Source organism: Elaeis guineensis, chromosome 5 (assembly GCF_000442705.2).
Source record: "Elaeis guineensis isolate ETL-2024a chromosome 5, EG11, whole genome shotgun sequence".
NCBI lineage: Eukaryota > Viridiplantae > Streptophyta > Magnoliopsida > Arecales > Arecaceae > Elaeis > Elaeis guineensis.
In genome coordinates this window covers 15,464,235-15,481,128 of record NC_025997.2, presented here as the reverse complement: position 1 = coordinate 15,481,128, position 16,894 = coordinate 15,464,235, and the positions used below count along the sequence as shown (strand labels likewise).

Genomic DNA, 16,894 nt, shown 5'->3' with positions numbered 1-16,894 from the left:
ATAATATCATAAATATTTATCTTTAGCAATTTAGGCTTGATTATTAAAAAAGAATAGGTTCAACAGCAGATAATTTCCAAGTCAATGATTATGAATCATTGTCAACCTGTCAATCATATCTCCTTAGTAAGATGATCAAGTCACTTTTTACTGAAAAAGATGAACGAGCCAATGATATTCTGAGTCTAATATATACTGATGTATTGGATCTATGAACATATTTGTCATAAATTTAGATTATTTAAAATATTTAAATAATTTTATAATAAGATAGAAAAACAAACTGAAAAGAGTATTGAAACTCTTTGATCAGACTAAAGAGGAGAATACTCTTTCAGTGAGTTTTTTGACATATCTAGAAGAGAATAAGAATTTTTTTTATTAGGATCGATTTTGTTAGACATAGTTCAATCCATGATAGGGTTTATAAGTTTGCCTGTCTCCTCTTAAGTTTATACTCTTAGGTCTGTTTGTTATGTTTTGAACTAGATTCTGAATTAATCAGTTGCAAAGACTCCATATGAGATATGGACTAGGCAAAATTGATATTTTCTTACCTTAGGGTTTGGGAGTATTTATTTTATGTCAAGCATTTGCATATAGATTAGTTTAGATCTTGATCCTATATATATTATTTTGTAGGTAACCCCAAAGAATCTAGGGGATATAACTTCTACCTTGCTAAAAAATAAGAGTTGTTCGGCATTTTTTTAGAAAAAAGAAACTTGGTGAAGGTACTGATGTCTTTAATATGAAACTTATAAAATTTGAAAGGTAGAAAAATCGACAAAATCTAGCAAGTCCATAGAATCGAATTTGATTAAATTAAACACAGAACCCACTGTAAAGGCATCATGAAGGAAATCCGATAGAGTATCACATCTGTTGAATAGAGCTTTTGATTTCTAGATTTGGGATGTGATACTGTTGAACTCGATAAGAACAATAAAGATTTGATGACCTACATGGATGCCATGCAGAGATCCGACTCTGATTAATGGCTTGGAGCTATAGAATCCAAAATAAAGTCCATAAAGATCAATGATGTATGGATATTCATTGATTCAGTCGAAAGGTAAAGCCCATAGAGTGTAAGTGGACCTTTAATAGAATTAGAGTAGCACAGACGAGAAAGTGAAAACCTATAAAGCTTATCTGATTGCCTAAAGATATTGTCAACATTATGATATTGACCATAATGAGATGTTTTCTCTTGTGGCAATGCTAAATATTTTAGAGTTAGAATGTGCATTTTGATAAGTGATCAAAATGCATGGCTTTGTTAAGAATAAAGAAGAATTCTGCAAATATAAATGAGTTAATAGTTCTATGAGTGTATTTCTTGTCTTGTATGTGAATGACATTCTCTTAGTCAAAAATGACATTCCTTATATTATAGAGAACAAAGATTTCACTATTATCATAGTTCTCCATAAAGAATTTGGAAAAAAGCATCTCTCATTTTAGTGATGAAGATTTATAGAGATAGATCTAAGATGCTGCTTGAATTTTTTTAGTCAACATACATAGGGTGTTTATGAGTAAAATTTATTCTATCATATACACCATATATGAGAATCGGATACAGTATATTCACTAGGATAGTGAATGATACTTACAAGATCCGAGTGAGAATCACTGAAAAATTATCCTTAAGTATTTGAGAAATACTAAGACTGATGACTCGGTTATGAAGAATCTGACTTAAAACCTATGGAGTATGACTCTAATTTTTAGTTGGAGATAATAATAGCAAGAACATGTCAGAATACATCCTTTAAATAATGGAGCAATCTGTTGGAAAGGTTCCAAGCAGACAAATATAGTCAAATTCAAATTGCGAGGCAAAATACATTGCAACATTCGATGCTTGCAAGGAAGCTATATGATTGTATGGGTTCACTAGCAAGCTAGGAGTGACACCCTTCGATGATGGTCTTGCTGTATTATATAGCATCGGAGTTATAGCTTATGCCAAAGAGTCGAAATCCGATTAGCTTATCAAGAATTTTGCATCGCTACCATTTTATTTGAAAAATTTGTTAAGGTGATATCAATCTTTAGAAGGTTGATGGAAAGGAGAACTTGATCAGCCCATTTACTAAAGCCTCGATATTTAGGAGTTTGAGATGATAAATCAAAGATGGGTATATGATACTATCTACTTGACTTTAGTCCAAGTGGAGTTGTTGGCAATTATGTCCTAAAGCCGATTGTTTGACGATTGTGCTAATTATAAATGTATATGAATTGATAAACAATAAAAGTTATTTGATATTTTTCATCATAAAGATACATCTTCTAACAAACTTCTATATTGTGATGAAGTCTTTAAGACTATTTTGATCGATAAAAGAGGATTTATTATATAGTTATTAAATTGGTTCGCAATCAAATGATATGCTATTACTAGGACGATAGCGATATCAAGTGTAGATCGTTATGTGCCATATGTATTGATTATCCTCATAACCAAATGATATGGAGATACTGGTATAACATGCAAGTGAGATATAAAATACATCATCATTAAATATGACCAATTACGGAGCACTCTGCTATCAAAGGGAGCTTGCGAAGGATATGGATATAAGTGTTCCTCTGACCTAAGATCACCACAGTGACTTGCAAGTAACTCACTGTACTTTGATGCTAGACTAATTGAGTTTCTAATTCAGTAACAGAAGATTTCTAGATGCAGTTAAGTACTTGTCAAGTTGGTGTGTGAGTCAAAATGGGATTGAACCATCCAAATTAGTAGGAGATATGTATCAGCATATTTTAATTTAGCAAAATCTAAGCCCAAGTAATCCATATGATGGATTTAAAAAAGATTAAAATATAATGTAGATGACTTATATAGGATTGACAGTTAAATCTTTGATCATCTTTGAGTATTAAGGTCAAAGGGATGAATTATAATAGTAACCATATGTCAATAGGTTCTTGAATATTGCTTCGTCTTTATTCAACCTATCCGAATGTCGGATCACCATTGCTAGATGATTACATCGATTAGTTTAGAAAGATATTTTATGCTACTGATTTAAGTTCGAACTTATGAGGTCACACTCAAAAAAAGTTTTTGATTGATCATGTGGCTGATCAATGAGTGAGAATCGTTCAAGGGCTTAATCGTCAATTCTATTGATGGTTAACCTTATACAAAAATTGTAATAAATTAATTCATCAAATGTTAGTAAGTTAATGAAAGATTAATTAGTAATTAAATTATTGATTAGCTTAATTTGATTGAGTAAAGAGGATTAAATAAAATTAATTGAATTAGATTCAATTAGGTTTGATCCAATTAGGTTATGAGATGACCTAATCGCTAAGAGAGAATTATCCCTGATTTGATCAGGATTTTAGTTCAATCAATTTTTAATTTAATTAAAATTTGATTAAAAATTTATGAATTTAATTATATTAGATTTTATATATCTTATTTGGGCTAAAACAAGTATGATTTGATTTGGATTTAAATAAGAAAATTAGTAGTCCTTATTGAAATGGGACTCTTCTCCCTGTGCCAACCCAGATTACATGCTATATATCTCCACACACAAAATTATTTTGTATGAGATTTTTTATACTAAAGAGTTCTTTTCCTTATCTATCTCGAATCCAAATTGGTTTTGATGAAAGAAAGGTTCTAAAATTAGATTTCAAAATATTCCTTATTAGGAGAATATGTTCTCATCCAGATCAGCTCTCCACACTAATAAATTTTTTTCTCCTTATATATACAATATTTTGAGGAGATATTTTATGAAAGATTAGCTAGAGAGCTGATTTACCATAAAAAAAATATAGGAAGGTGCGTCCCATACTTTTTTAGCATATTTTGGGATGTAGAATTTTGAAGGGAGGCAGAATCCTGTAAGAGTCCAAGATCACTAGGACTATTCACCCCACCTCCTTACACGCCTATAAAAGAAGCTTTTGTGGTTTCTTTTATGTGTGTAAGATGTCAGAAGAGAGCTCTTCATGTGGTAAAAGTTTGGGCATGGTTCATGACGTAATATATCATAGCTTCTAGAATAGGTTGATTTGATGATTAGATCATGTGCATATTAGATTAATTTGATTAATCTAATGGTCTTTCCTGTAATTTTTTTGAAAAAATTTAAAATACATGCATGAAATTATCTACGCATCCTGACACGAGGACACTTATACCCATACCTTCATGAGCAACTCTTGACAGTAGAGTGCTCATGCATGATCACGTTCGATGTGAATATACTCTTACATTCCATTTGTATGCCATAACAGTATCTCCATACTTCTTGGTTAAAAGGACAACCAACTCATGTGGCACACAACAATCTATACTCGATATTGCTATCATCCTATTAATAGTGTATCATTTAGTCACAAATATTTTTAAGGATTTAATAATTTTTATCAATAAATTATAGTTCTAAAACTTCATTACAATACAGGAGTTCATAGATGGATAATTTATAATAAAAATATCAAATAATTTTTATTAATAAAAATTTATATATAATTTATAAGATGAGCAAATCGGACATATTTCCTAACATTCTTAATGCTGCAGTGGTTGAGTGATCTTTTGACCTATGGTGTCGTTGGCTATTCATAGTAAAGTCTGAGTTTGACTGCACGTTTTTTGATCCTTAGCTATTCGAATCCTTGCTGTGTATGTTGGTTACAGTAAATTTAGATTCGCTGTTAGAGTAGGATGTATCTAAATAAATCTATCAATTTTGATAAAAAAAAAATAGTTCTATGCGATTAGCAGATTGGATTCAAAAAATCTTCGATTGAAGCAAGTGTGGATACTAAAATTTTTTTTACAGAATTCATAAGTGAACTCGAGTTGAGCCAATCTGACATATGATTGACGATGGAGTTTGACAAATTCTCCATGACCTCCGTCAAATGGAACTCATGATAGAAGGATTGAATCATATGGTAACTGCATCTAGGGGTTCATATTTTTTTATTCTATTGATTGCCATTACATGCTGCTAGCATCACTGCTGAATTGTAAAAACTCACTATGATTATTTTCAGATCAACGATCTTTAGGATGAGCTGAAATTATTCTGATCTATTGAAAGAAGTTTCGATAATAATGTGATGGAGATCATAATATGTTTTACTATCAGATAAAAAAAATTTGAGAGATCATACACAAAAAGAGTTTGATCTGATCAATGGTTTGGATCAAATTTGAATTATCAATTTGATTGATAGTTTAATTTAAAAATTACTAATTTATAAGTTTTATAGATTTAGTAACTATTAATTATTAGTATAAAAATTTAATTGTAAATACTATGATTTAATTGGGCTTGATTTAATGTAATGCTAATTGGGTTCAATTATCTAAATCAGATTAGAATTTCAAGCCTGATTGAATTAGGTTTGACGGTCTTTCAAATTTGATTCGATTTGGACTCAATTTGAATCTGATTGGGGTCTAATTTGAACCAAATTGACCCTAACCCTTAGATCCTAAGTTTTCTAGGCTTTTCTCTCCATTCAGTTGACTAGAAAGAGAAGTGATGTGGTTTTTCTTGCTACTTTTTTATGTGCATGCCTGAAGGGGTATAGAGAGGTGGTTTTTTGGTGTTTCTTGATTGTTAGGATATCTATTTGGATAGGGATAAAGCTCAACTAATTAAAACTGATTCTTATCAGTTGTTGGTATAGGAAACAAGGTAATTTTGTGTGACAAAATTATAAAAGGGAATGGATTTTGCTATGAGAAAAATCAATGGGTTGTTTTGTGTGTTAACTACCTCACACCCCCTTTCCTTCTCCACACCAACCACCTCTCATCCCTTCTCTTCCATGTCCCTAGTCCCCATTAGATAGAGATCTAAGAGAGATCCTTTAAAAGAGAAAAAGAAAATCAAAAAAAGATTTTTTGATTTTCTTTGTGGTTAGGATTAATCTCCAGGATCTTATATTGGACTGCTGCAAGTAATATCAAGTATAGTGGCCTGATTTAAGCCAAAAAATGAAGCCTATAAAGGAGCTAGTACTCTGAGGGTCTTGAATTCTAATCAAAATATCTCTGTGTGGATATCAATAGATCGGATGCTTGTGTAGCTATGACAGCATCCCAGACATCCACAGGATCATATCCGACGAAGGAGGGAGAAAAAGCGAGCAGTATACCTTCTTATTATAGTTTATGATTTTAGATCTATATTTATAAATTTATTTATGTATGTTAGATGATCCTAGACTTGATTATGATTTAAAATCAGTATATTTAGATTAGATTAAAAATTTTAAAATATGCTTCCTTATGATTACCATAACTGTATAGATCTATGCATGTGAATCAACCTGTGTTCTAATATAGATCGCTTCCTTTGAGATAGATGAGTTTTTGATATATAGTATAGAGACACTGAGTAATGAGTTGGGTAGTTGTTAAAAAATAACTAGTACTGAGCGTAACTATACGATTACTTAAATTTTTAATCAATCGTCAGTGATCGTCTGATGTTGTGCTTATGTAAATGGTCCTTTGACCTGCGATGGTATGATTACTCGTAGTGATGCTATTAGAGTTTAACTAACACATAAATATATCCTCGATGAGATTTTATAGTGGATGTAGATGGTAGTTAATCTATTGTAAGAGCAGGATATACATCTATATGAATCTATCGATCTTGATAGAGAAGAATAGTCCTATAGGATTTGAGAGGCTTAAGTTTAAGAGTCTGTGGCCACAGCAGTGTAAATAATAGAAAATAATTTTTATGAGGATTATAATGGACTTAAACTAATTGAATCTATCATATCACTATAATGAAGTTTGATGATTTATCCATCACTTACCATCTAGTCAGGATTTATGATAGAAGGACTGAATCACATATGAACTATATCTTGAGATACTTTTTCGATTCTACTAGATTACCACTATATCTTACTAGATATCACTGGTGATTATGAGAGCTCACTAGGATTGCTCAAGATCGACAATCCTTGATAAGTTGAGTGGAATCATTCCGATTCATTGAAAAGAGCTTCAATGATATTATGATAGAGAGCATAGTATATCTCGCTACCAGATAGAATTGAACCTACAGGGCCACACAATAAAGAGATTAGATCTAAAATAAGTAATTAAACTTATGAAGTCTCAATTAGATTTAAAAAAATCCTATTGATTTAGGATAATCTTGCTAATATATAATTGAACCTAATTTTTTTTATACTTGAATTATTTATTTTAATAAGATTAATTGAGTTAATTATCTGCTAATAATCTTAATGAATTAGATTTATTAGGCTCCAATTGTTGGATGTCTAGAATTTTGGATCATATGCATTAAGGGTTCAAATCCTTAATTAAATTTTTTGATTGTTTGCATGGATGCCACTTGATTTGATCAAGTTGGGCGTGCCCACATAAAAGAGGGCATTAAGAACCAACATGGGGTATCCCCTAAGTCTCATGTGGCCTATGAAAAAAAGAGGAAAAGCTTCTAATAGTTGGTGCCTTATAGATCTCCTAAAGGAGGTCAAATGTCAGTTATAAGGATTCCTAATACAATAAGACTTGTATTAATGAGCTCTTTGGTTTTGAATATGTTTCAAACCTTTTGTCTATTTAAAGAAGTCTTTTCTAAGGCTCTAAGCATCAGATTTTTAGTAGCTCCCATACCTTCTAAGATCCCCCCATGCCTCCCTCTCTTTTTCCTTTGGTTCCAAGACCCAAAGGAGATTGAGCGTCCTCCATCTCCATGCCCAAAAGGTGTTTGGGCATTCTCTTTTGCTTGCTAGTTTTTAGATCTTGGTTACTTTATAATCAAGGGAAAAAGAGAAGAGAAGAAGAGAAAGAAAAGATCAAGAAAAAAATCAAAGAGTTGATCGTGATTCAGACTTCATTCAGATTTGAAAAAGGAACTGCGAAACAGATATGTGATTCGATCACATATTTAATTTCAGTATAAAATTCATATGTGATCAATTTTATCATATGAAGTAGATTTTTATATTCTATATTTTATACTGTATGATTTAGATTAAAAGATATTTTAATTTTTTATTCTACTGTATTATTTAAGAAAAATTTGAAACATACATGCATGTCCTGATACAAAATTCCAACAAACTTTACTCAAAAAGATGATATATGGTTGATTCAAAATTAAAATTAGGTCAAAAGTTGAATCTGAATCAATAACTCTAGATGGACCCTATTATATGCATGTGTGCGCACGCCGCATGCGCACACACATACAAATATAGTGTATTCAGGCAATGAATGTATGTGTCTTCCTTTGGTGTTTTGTTAATATTGATGTTGAGATTTGATCAAAAGCTTTATGAAATGGATCTTGAGAACTGTTGTTTTTTATAATATATTAGATATATTAAATGTATGTTTAGTTGGTAGGAGTTAGACTTTAGAATGAGAATGAAAATTAATAGTTCTCATTCTAACTATTTGGTCGAAGGAAATTCTATTCGCATTCTAATTCTAAGAGAGAATGAAAATTTTCAATCCTCTAAAGTCTAATCCAAGCTCTTTTATATGATTTAAATTTTATTTAATTTTTTATTTTGGTTACAGAACCAAACACGTTTGAAAATATAATTATTTTAATTTTTATTCTAATTTATTTCGATTATAATTATGATTTCAAATCAAATACGCCTTATCTTTTTTCATCTTATTTGATGATGATCACCGTCAAATTGCTGACTACTTGCCTCTTCTAATGTGCAAGTCCTTTCATTTGTATGTGAAGGATTAGAAGCGGTCGCATGTGCCTCTCGATGTACTATGATATTGATTTATATATTTTTATGACAATTGTATCATCATGATTGTGATTAAGCAATGCCGAGCTGTTTGAATTATTATCCTAAGTACAAGTAAAATACTGTATTTAAATTGGACAATCTTGCTTTTTTTGGTGACATGGTTGTATGGTACCTTATTTGAATGGTAGATATGATGGATTTTAATAGCAGACATGTTTGAATATTTTGGCAGACGTTGAGGTGTTATTTGCAAATAATTTCTTTAATGGTAAACAGAATAACTACTTGTCCTTGATCTCACCCCTATATATTTGGAAGACTTTTCCAGAATAATACAAAAAAAAAACTTAAATATCAAAATAATTCAAAAGCAACTTTTTTACCAAACTAATATAAAAGGAAAAAACACCATTTTGAATGGCGTTTTTCCCCCTTCCACGTCACCATTTTTTTCCACGATGGCATCGTCCCAAAAAAAAAAAAAAAGAAACGCCAAATGAAATGGCGTCTTTAAAAATGCCATTTTGAATGGCATTTTCAATTTTTTCCACAAAAAAAAGGAAAAAATTATGAAATAATGGAAAAAAAATTTAAAATTTGAAATTAATAAATAAATTAAAATTTTAATTTTGATTGAAATTTAAAATATAAATATTTAATTTGTAATTCATTAAAAAAATAAATTTAGATTTTTTTTTCAATTTTTTTTTTAAAAATTCAAAAAAAATCTTAAGAAATAAAAAAAATTATCATAGAAAATAAAAAAAAAGAGAAAGAAATATGAAAGAAATAAAAATTTGAAATTTAATTGAAAAACATCATTCCAAATACTTGTCCCAAAAATTTTAAAAAAATTTAAAAAATAAAAATTTTTAAATAATAAAAAAAAGAATTATAATTTAAAATTTAAAAAAATAAAATTTTAAAGATTAATTGAAATAAAAATATTATTTCAAATTACTTTCTCAAATTAAAATTAATTTATTTTAAAAAGATTCAAAAAAATTTTAAAATAGCCTAAAAAATTTTTATAAAAACATAAATAATTGAAAAAAATAGAAATTATAATTGTAATTGAAGAACAAAGTTTATAATTTTTAATTTTAAGAAATAATAATTGTAATTGAAATTAAAAATTATATTTTAAATAACTAAATTAATTTAAATATAATTTTTTAAGAAATATTTTAAATAAAAGAAAAAAAATACGTAATAGAATGTCAAAAAGATAAAAATGGAAGAAAACTAAAATTAAAATTTAAAATTATAAAAATTATAAATTATATTAAAAAATATATCATAAAAGAATAAAATTAAATTAAATTAATTATAATTTCTTTTTAGGGTATTTTATAAATGTGACTTAAAAAAATTTAATTTGAATTAAATTTTGATAAAAAAAGAAATACATTAAAAAGTTAAAAAATAAGGAAAAATATGGAAAAATAAAGTTTGTAAATTGAACTTTAAAAAAATATATTTTTTTTAATTATTATAAAAAAATTATCTCAAGAAAAGAAAAAATATTGTAAAAAAATAAAAAATACCATAAAAAAGAAAGAAAGGAAAAAAATAGAATTGAAAAAAATAGGAATTGTAATTGTAATTGAAAAACAAAATTTTTAATTTTTAATTTTAAAAAATAAAAATGATAATTATAATTGAAGTAAAAAAATACATTTTAAATAATTAAATTAATTTAAATATAATTATTTAAAAATTATTTTAAGTAAAGGAAAAGAATACGTAATAGAATGCTAAAAAGATAAAAATGAAAGAAAACTGAAATTATAATTTCAAATGATAAAAATTTTAAAATAAATTTAAAAAAGATATCATAAAAAAAAATAAATAGTAATAAAATAAGAATTATAATTATAAATTAATAAATAAATTTTAATTTTAATTTTGATTGAAATTTAAAATATAAAGTTTTGATTTGTAAATCCAATTAAAAAAATAATTTTAGATATTTTTTTTCAATTTTTTTTAAAAGAATGTGTAAAAAAATTTTAAAAAATAAAAATGAGAAAAAGTTTGAAAAAAAGAAATTTATAAATTAAATTTCCAAAAAATAAGAATTTTAATTATAATTCAAATAAAAAATATAATTTCAAATTACGTTATCCATTTCAAAATACTTTTTAAAAATAATCTCAAGAAAAGAAAAAAAATATTGTAAATAAATAAAAATATCCTAAAAAATTCAAATTACGTTGTCCAGCTCCAAGCTTCTTTATTCACTGTTCTAATCCTACCCATGATAAAATTAATTTACGAACTTGATGAGCACTTCCTGCTTGCCATACTGCTCTTTTCAGCTGCACATTTTTAAAATGAGTGTTGAAATTACTGCAGATATGTCTTAAACAGTATCGGTAATAGGCACGTGGTGGACTCCATTCAATAGACTCATCTGCGATGGCATTTAATATACCTGGATGCCTGTCAGAAATTAAGCATATTCCATTTCTATCTTTAACGATATGTGTTCTGAGCTGGAAAAGAAACCAACTCCAACTTGCAGTCGTTTCCTCATCGACAATTGCATATGCTAATGAAAATATCCCATTCTCTGCATCAATGCCTGTTGCAATTAACATCTTACCTTTAAATTTTCCATACAAGTGCGTGCCATCAATGCTAATTATAGGACGACAGTGCATAAAACCCTGAATAGATGGTTCGAAAGCCCAAAAAATATAATTTAAAACGCGAACTTGGAATTCACAGCTTGAAAAAAATTCCATGAAACAACTGTACCAGAATTTGCATATTGAAGTGCAGCCATATAATAAGGTAATTTAGCATAAGATGGCTCCCATTCTCCATAAATATCAACCAATGCCTTCTGCTTTCCACACCATACTTTCCTGTATGATACTGTATATTGAAATTGATCATTAACGGCTGCCACAATAGCTTCAACTTTAACACCGGGATCTTTCTCAACAATATGTCGGACTAATGTGCTAATCATCTTTCCACTGACATGTTTGTGGTCTTGACTCAATCCCGTAAACAAACAAGTGTGAGGACCCTCATATTTTGTGATTTGAAAATATCCATGTTTTTTCAACAATGCAGCACGAAGCCTCCATTTACAATGCTGAACATTATCTGATGATGCGCATCGTACGGACCATAATTTCGAATGCGACTGAACTACATTGTATGTCCGATGCAACTCCACCGTCGGGACGCGGGACCCGCTGGGGCGTGCGGCCCGCCGTCGGGACGCGCGGCCCGCCGCCGGCATGAGACTAAGAGAAAAAGAGAGAGAGGGGAAGAGGGAGAGAGAAAGAGGAAGAGGGAGAGAGAGGCGGGAAGAGCTCACCACCGCGAGACCTCGCCGCCGTGCCGCCGGAGAGACGCCGGAGAAGATCGAGAAGGGAGAAGGGAGAAGGGAGAAGGAGAAGAGGGAAAAGGAAGAAGGAGGGGAAAAAGGGTTTGGGGAGGGAAAACGCCATTCTCTTTGGCGTTTTCTCTTTTTTTTTTATTTTTTTTAATTTCTTTAATTATTTATTTGTAATCTTTTAATAAATAAATTTAATTAAATAATGAAAATAATAATTTAAATGATAATTTTAATTTAAATTTAAATTAAATTTATTTAAAATTTATAATTATAATTTTTATTTTATTATTATTTTTTATTTTTTTATGATATTTTTTTTTAATTTATTTTAAAATTTTTATCATTTGAAATTATAATTTCAGTTTTCTTTCATTTTTATCTTTTTAGCATTCTATTACGTATTCTTTTCCTTTAGTTAAAAAAAATTATTTTTTCTAAAGTTCAATTTACAAATTTTTTTTCACATTTTTTCCCATTTTTTAACTTTTTAATGCATTTATTTTTTGATCAAAATTTAATTCAAATTAAAATTTTTTAAGTCACATTTATAAAATACCCTAAAAAAAATTGTAATTAATTTAATTTCATTTTATTCTTTTATGAAATATTTTTTTTATTTATAATTTTTATAATTTTAATTTTAATTTTTATTTTCTTCCATTTTTATCTTTTTGACATTCTATTACGTATTTTTTTCTTTATTTAAAATATTTTTTAAAAAATTATATTTAAATTAATTTAGTTATTTAAAATATTATTTTAATTTCAATTACAATTTTAATTCTTATTTCTTAAAATTAAAAATTATAAACTTTGTTCTTCAATTACAATTATAATTTCTATTTTTTTCAATTCTTTATCTTTTTATGAAATTTTTTTAGGCCATTTTTAAATTTTTTTTTGAAACTTTTTTAAATAAATTAATTTTAATTTGAGAAAATAATTTGAAAAAATATTTTTATTTCAATTAATCTTTAAAATTTTATTTTTTTTAAATTTTAATTTATAATTCTTATTTTTTGTGATTTTTTTAAAATTTTTATTTTTTAATGCTACATTTTATTTTATAAATTCTTTTTAAAATTTTTTTGACAAGCATTTGAAATGATGTTTTTCAATGAAATTTCAAATTTTTATTTCTTTCATATTTCTTTCTCTTTTTTTTTCTATGATATTTTTTATTTTTAAATTTCTTAAAATTTTTTTCACATTTTTTAAAAAAAATTGAAAAATAAATATCTAAATTATTTTTTTTTTGAATTACAAATTCAAATCTTTATATTCTAAATTTCAATCAAAATTAAAATTTTAATTTATTTATTAATTTTAAATTTAAAAAAAAAATTTCCATTATTTTTTATTTTTTATTTTTTTTGATGGGAAAAATTGAAAACGCCATTTTGAATGGCGTTTTTAAAAATGCCATTCAAATGGTATTTTTTAAGACGCCATTCCAATTGGCGTTTTTTTTTTTTTTTTTTTTTTTTGAGATGATGCCATCGTGGAAAGCAGGGTGATGTGGAAGGAGAAAAAACGTTATTCAAAATGACGTTTTTTCCTTTTGCATTAGTTTGATAAAAAAGTTTGATTTTAAATTATTTTGGTATTTAAGTTTTTTTTTTATGTTATTCTGAAAAGAGCTCTATATACTTGGGCGGCGAAGAAGAAACGGAGGACAGAGGAATTCAAAGCTCGTCTTCAGATTGGGCGGCGAAGAAGAAATGGAGGGCAAAGAGAAATTCAAAGCTCAGAGAGATGTCCTCTTCGTCTTCAGCAGCCAAGGCCACCATCAGCAACCGGACCGTTTTCGAGATCCTCTCCAGGCTGCCGGCGAAGTCCGTCCTCCGATTCAAGTGCGTCTGCAGGCTGTGGCTTGCCCTGGCCTCCGATCCTCTCTTCCTCGACGCCCACACCCGCCGCAACCCCTTCACCATCTCCGGCTTCCTCATCCATGAAATCGGGTCGGCCCGCCTCTCCTCCTACTCCGTCGACGGCGGCGCCTTGGCAGTCCTCCCCGACCCCTCACTCTCCTACCTCGACCACCTATTCGCTGAAAGCTGTGGCCTGCTCCTCTGCAGAAGCCGCTCGCCGCTTCTGTCGTCGAGCCAATTCCTCGTCAATCCCACCACCATGCAGTACCGACAAATCCCAAACCCTCCTACCGATGTATATCCATTCAAATGCCAGTTCATGCTTGCTTTCGATCCTTCCACATCCCTCCGGTATCGAATTGCCTGCCTCTGCTCCAACAACGAGCCCTCTGCGTTCAATCTCGAACCTTCTCCGTTTCACGTCCAGATATACTCATCGGAAACCGGTGCATGGGAGCTCTCGAGGGTTCCTGTGCCGGGCGGTAGAATTACTCAGAAAGGTGTTTACTGGAATGCCGCACTGAACTGGATCACCGAAGATGGTCTCCTTGTCTCCTTTGATGTTGACCAGCAACTGGTGAGGATCCCCCGCCGGGCCGTGATGCTTTACCTCGGAGAGTCTCGCGGCCACCTGCACTTGATTGAGACTGCGGAGGACGTTGGTAGAGATAATTTAACTGGCTGCGTTTTTTTGTTTTTGAGATGCGAAAAGACAATCGGAGCTGGTCAATATTATACCATGTTGATCTCAATGATGTGAGAATTGAGTACCCTCTCACTAAGGCGCCGCTTCCTAATGAGATTTCTCTTGGGATATTATCGGACTACGGCATCTACACAGTTCCTGTGTTTTTTGCTCGAGGAGGAGAACGGGAAGATGACGAGATGTATTTTACCTATCCCCCGAATATTTTCTGTTGTAACCTTGGAAATAGGACCTTCTACAAAATTTGTGCCACGAAGCCACGCACCCCAACGATTCAGCCCAATTTACCCGTGACCGTGACCATCCACTTCTTCCCATTTGCTCCAGTCTCTTCTCTCCAAGATCTCCGTCAGTTCAGTTAGTTCTCAGATACAGATACTTTCGGCGGTATCCTGGATTGTCAACATTATACATTTTGGATGCTTGTGTTGAGGAAACTACTTTACACTTTGGTTTACATGTTGACTTCTGTTTTTTTTTTTTTTTTTGTAAGTTTTAGCTACTATCTCATGGAGAACAAGTTACATATGATTGGCATTCTGAGCAGCTTACATGGAATTTCTAATGTCTGCTATCTTGCTGAAAGTTTGTTCTTTCTGTCTCAAAAGTTCATGTGCACTTAGCTTTTGCACGATTTTAATGGTTCATATCATGATTCATAATTCATCTTTACTGAGATTTTATTGTATGTTAGTGATCTTTATAGAACTAATCATGGAAAAATCACAAGGGGAAAATGAAGTGTGGAAAAATCTACTAGAACTTGACTTTGCAGATGGTATGACAGTTCATCCTTTATGGTACTTCATCTTTCATGGGGTGGGGTTTGGTTGAATCCTGTAGATGTTTTGATGAGTGTTATTTGCAACTGTAGTTTCATATTATCTATGGGAGATTGCATTCTGAAATTAAAGATCAAATATATGCCTGATTTTGTTTTGGGAATGGGAATGAGTAACTTTCATTCCAGCTATTCATTTGAAGGGAGCCTGATTCCTATTGCAATTTCAAAGGGAAATAAACATTGTCCTAATCTCCCAAAATTTAATTCTTACACTCCTTTGGTATACAAAGCTCATTCTGATTCTAATTCCGGTCACAAACCAAACACGTTGGGTGATATAGCTATTTTGATTTCTATTTATATCTATTTCAATTCTAATTCCGGCTCCGATTGCAAATTAAATGCATCTGTAATCTCTTCCATCATAAATCCTCCCAAAATATTTACATATACATGTACGTATATGTGTTTATACATGCATATATATATATATATATATATATATATATATTATATATATATATATATATATATATATATATATATATATATGTATATATGTATGTATGTATGTATGTATGTATGTGTTGGTGCAAAAATCCGTCTGCGCCGGAGAAGCTGGAGTCGAGGGAGTCGCGGTCGCCGCCGGGACCTGCAAAAAAAGTCTAAATCGGAGTTGGGGTTGCTCCGGCAAGACCCTCCGACGCTCAAGTCAGTTCTCTACCTCAACAAGAATGGAGTGCTCGAACGAAAATTTTAGCAGAGTTTTGGGATAGAAATTAGAGCTTAGAGAAATACGTATCTTGGGCCTCCCCCTTTATATAGGCGGGGGGAGCAACGGATTGATAGCGATAGTTTATGACCGCCTAGTCGTGGGCCGCACGGGGCCAAGAGGAATTTATCATGAAGAGTAATGGGGTGGAGTCGTGGCTGTCACCATGGCTCGCCACGTGGAATCAGTTGCGGGGAGTGGAGCGGCGTCGTTGTCGCGACTCGTCAGGGAGTGGTGGAACTGCACATGATCCGTCGCAGGAAGTGGAGCAAAATCGTGGCCTTACTGCGGCCTGTCAGGGAGTGATGGAGCCATGTAGGATCCGCCGCAGGGAGTGGAGCAGAGTCGTGGCCGTTACTGCGGCCTGCCAGGGGGTCCAAACTTGTTGGCCGAAGTTCGGCTGGAGTCCGATCTCCGCAGAAGCCCGGATGGGGATCATTTGTCGAGGAATCTCGCTGAGACCTGCAACAGAGTTCAGGGCGGAAGTCCGGCTCCCGTGGGAGCCCGGACGAAGCCTATGCAGCTGGAGTCGGAGGCGAAGTCCGACTCCCGTAGGAGCTCGGACGAAGTCTTCCTGCAGTCGAAGTCGGGGATGAAGTCTGGCTCCCGTAGGAGTCCGAACGAAGTCTAC

The 16,894-nt window shown here is 31.2% G+C and overlaps 1 protein-coding gene across 1 annotated transcript in view; it reads left to right on the top strand.

Moving 5' to 3' along the window:
* The window catches only part of LOC105044987 (F-box protein At5g07610), a 37,119-nt gene extending 21,831 nt beyond the window's left edge, over window positions 1–15,288 (top strand). Inside the window, 2 exon segments of the mRNA XM_073257355.1 lie at window positions 13,771–14,669; window positions 14,672–15,288. Coding sequence (XP_073113456.1) covers window positions 13,771–14,669; window positions 14,672–15,069 — 1,297 coding nt within the window. The 3' untranslated portion in view covers window positions 15,070–15,288.
* The last annotated feature ends 1,606 nt before the right edge of the window (window positions 15,289–16,894 follow it).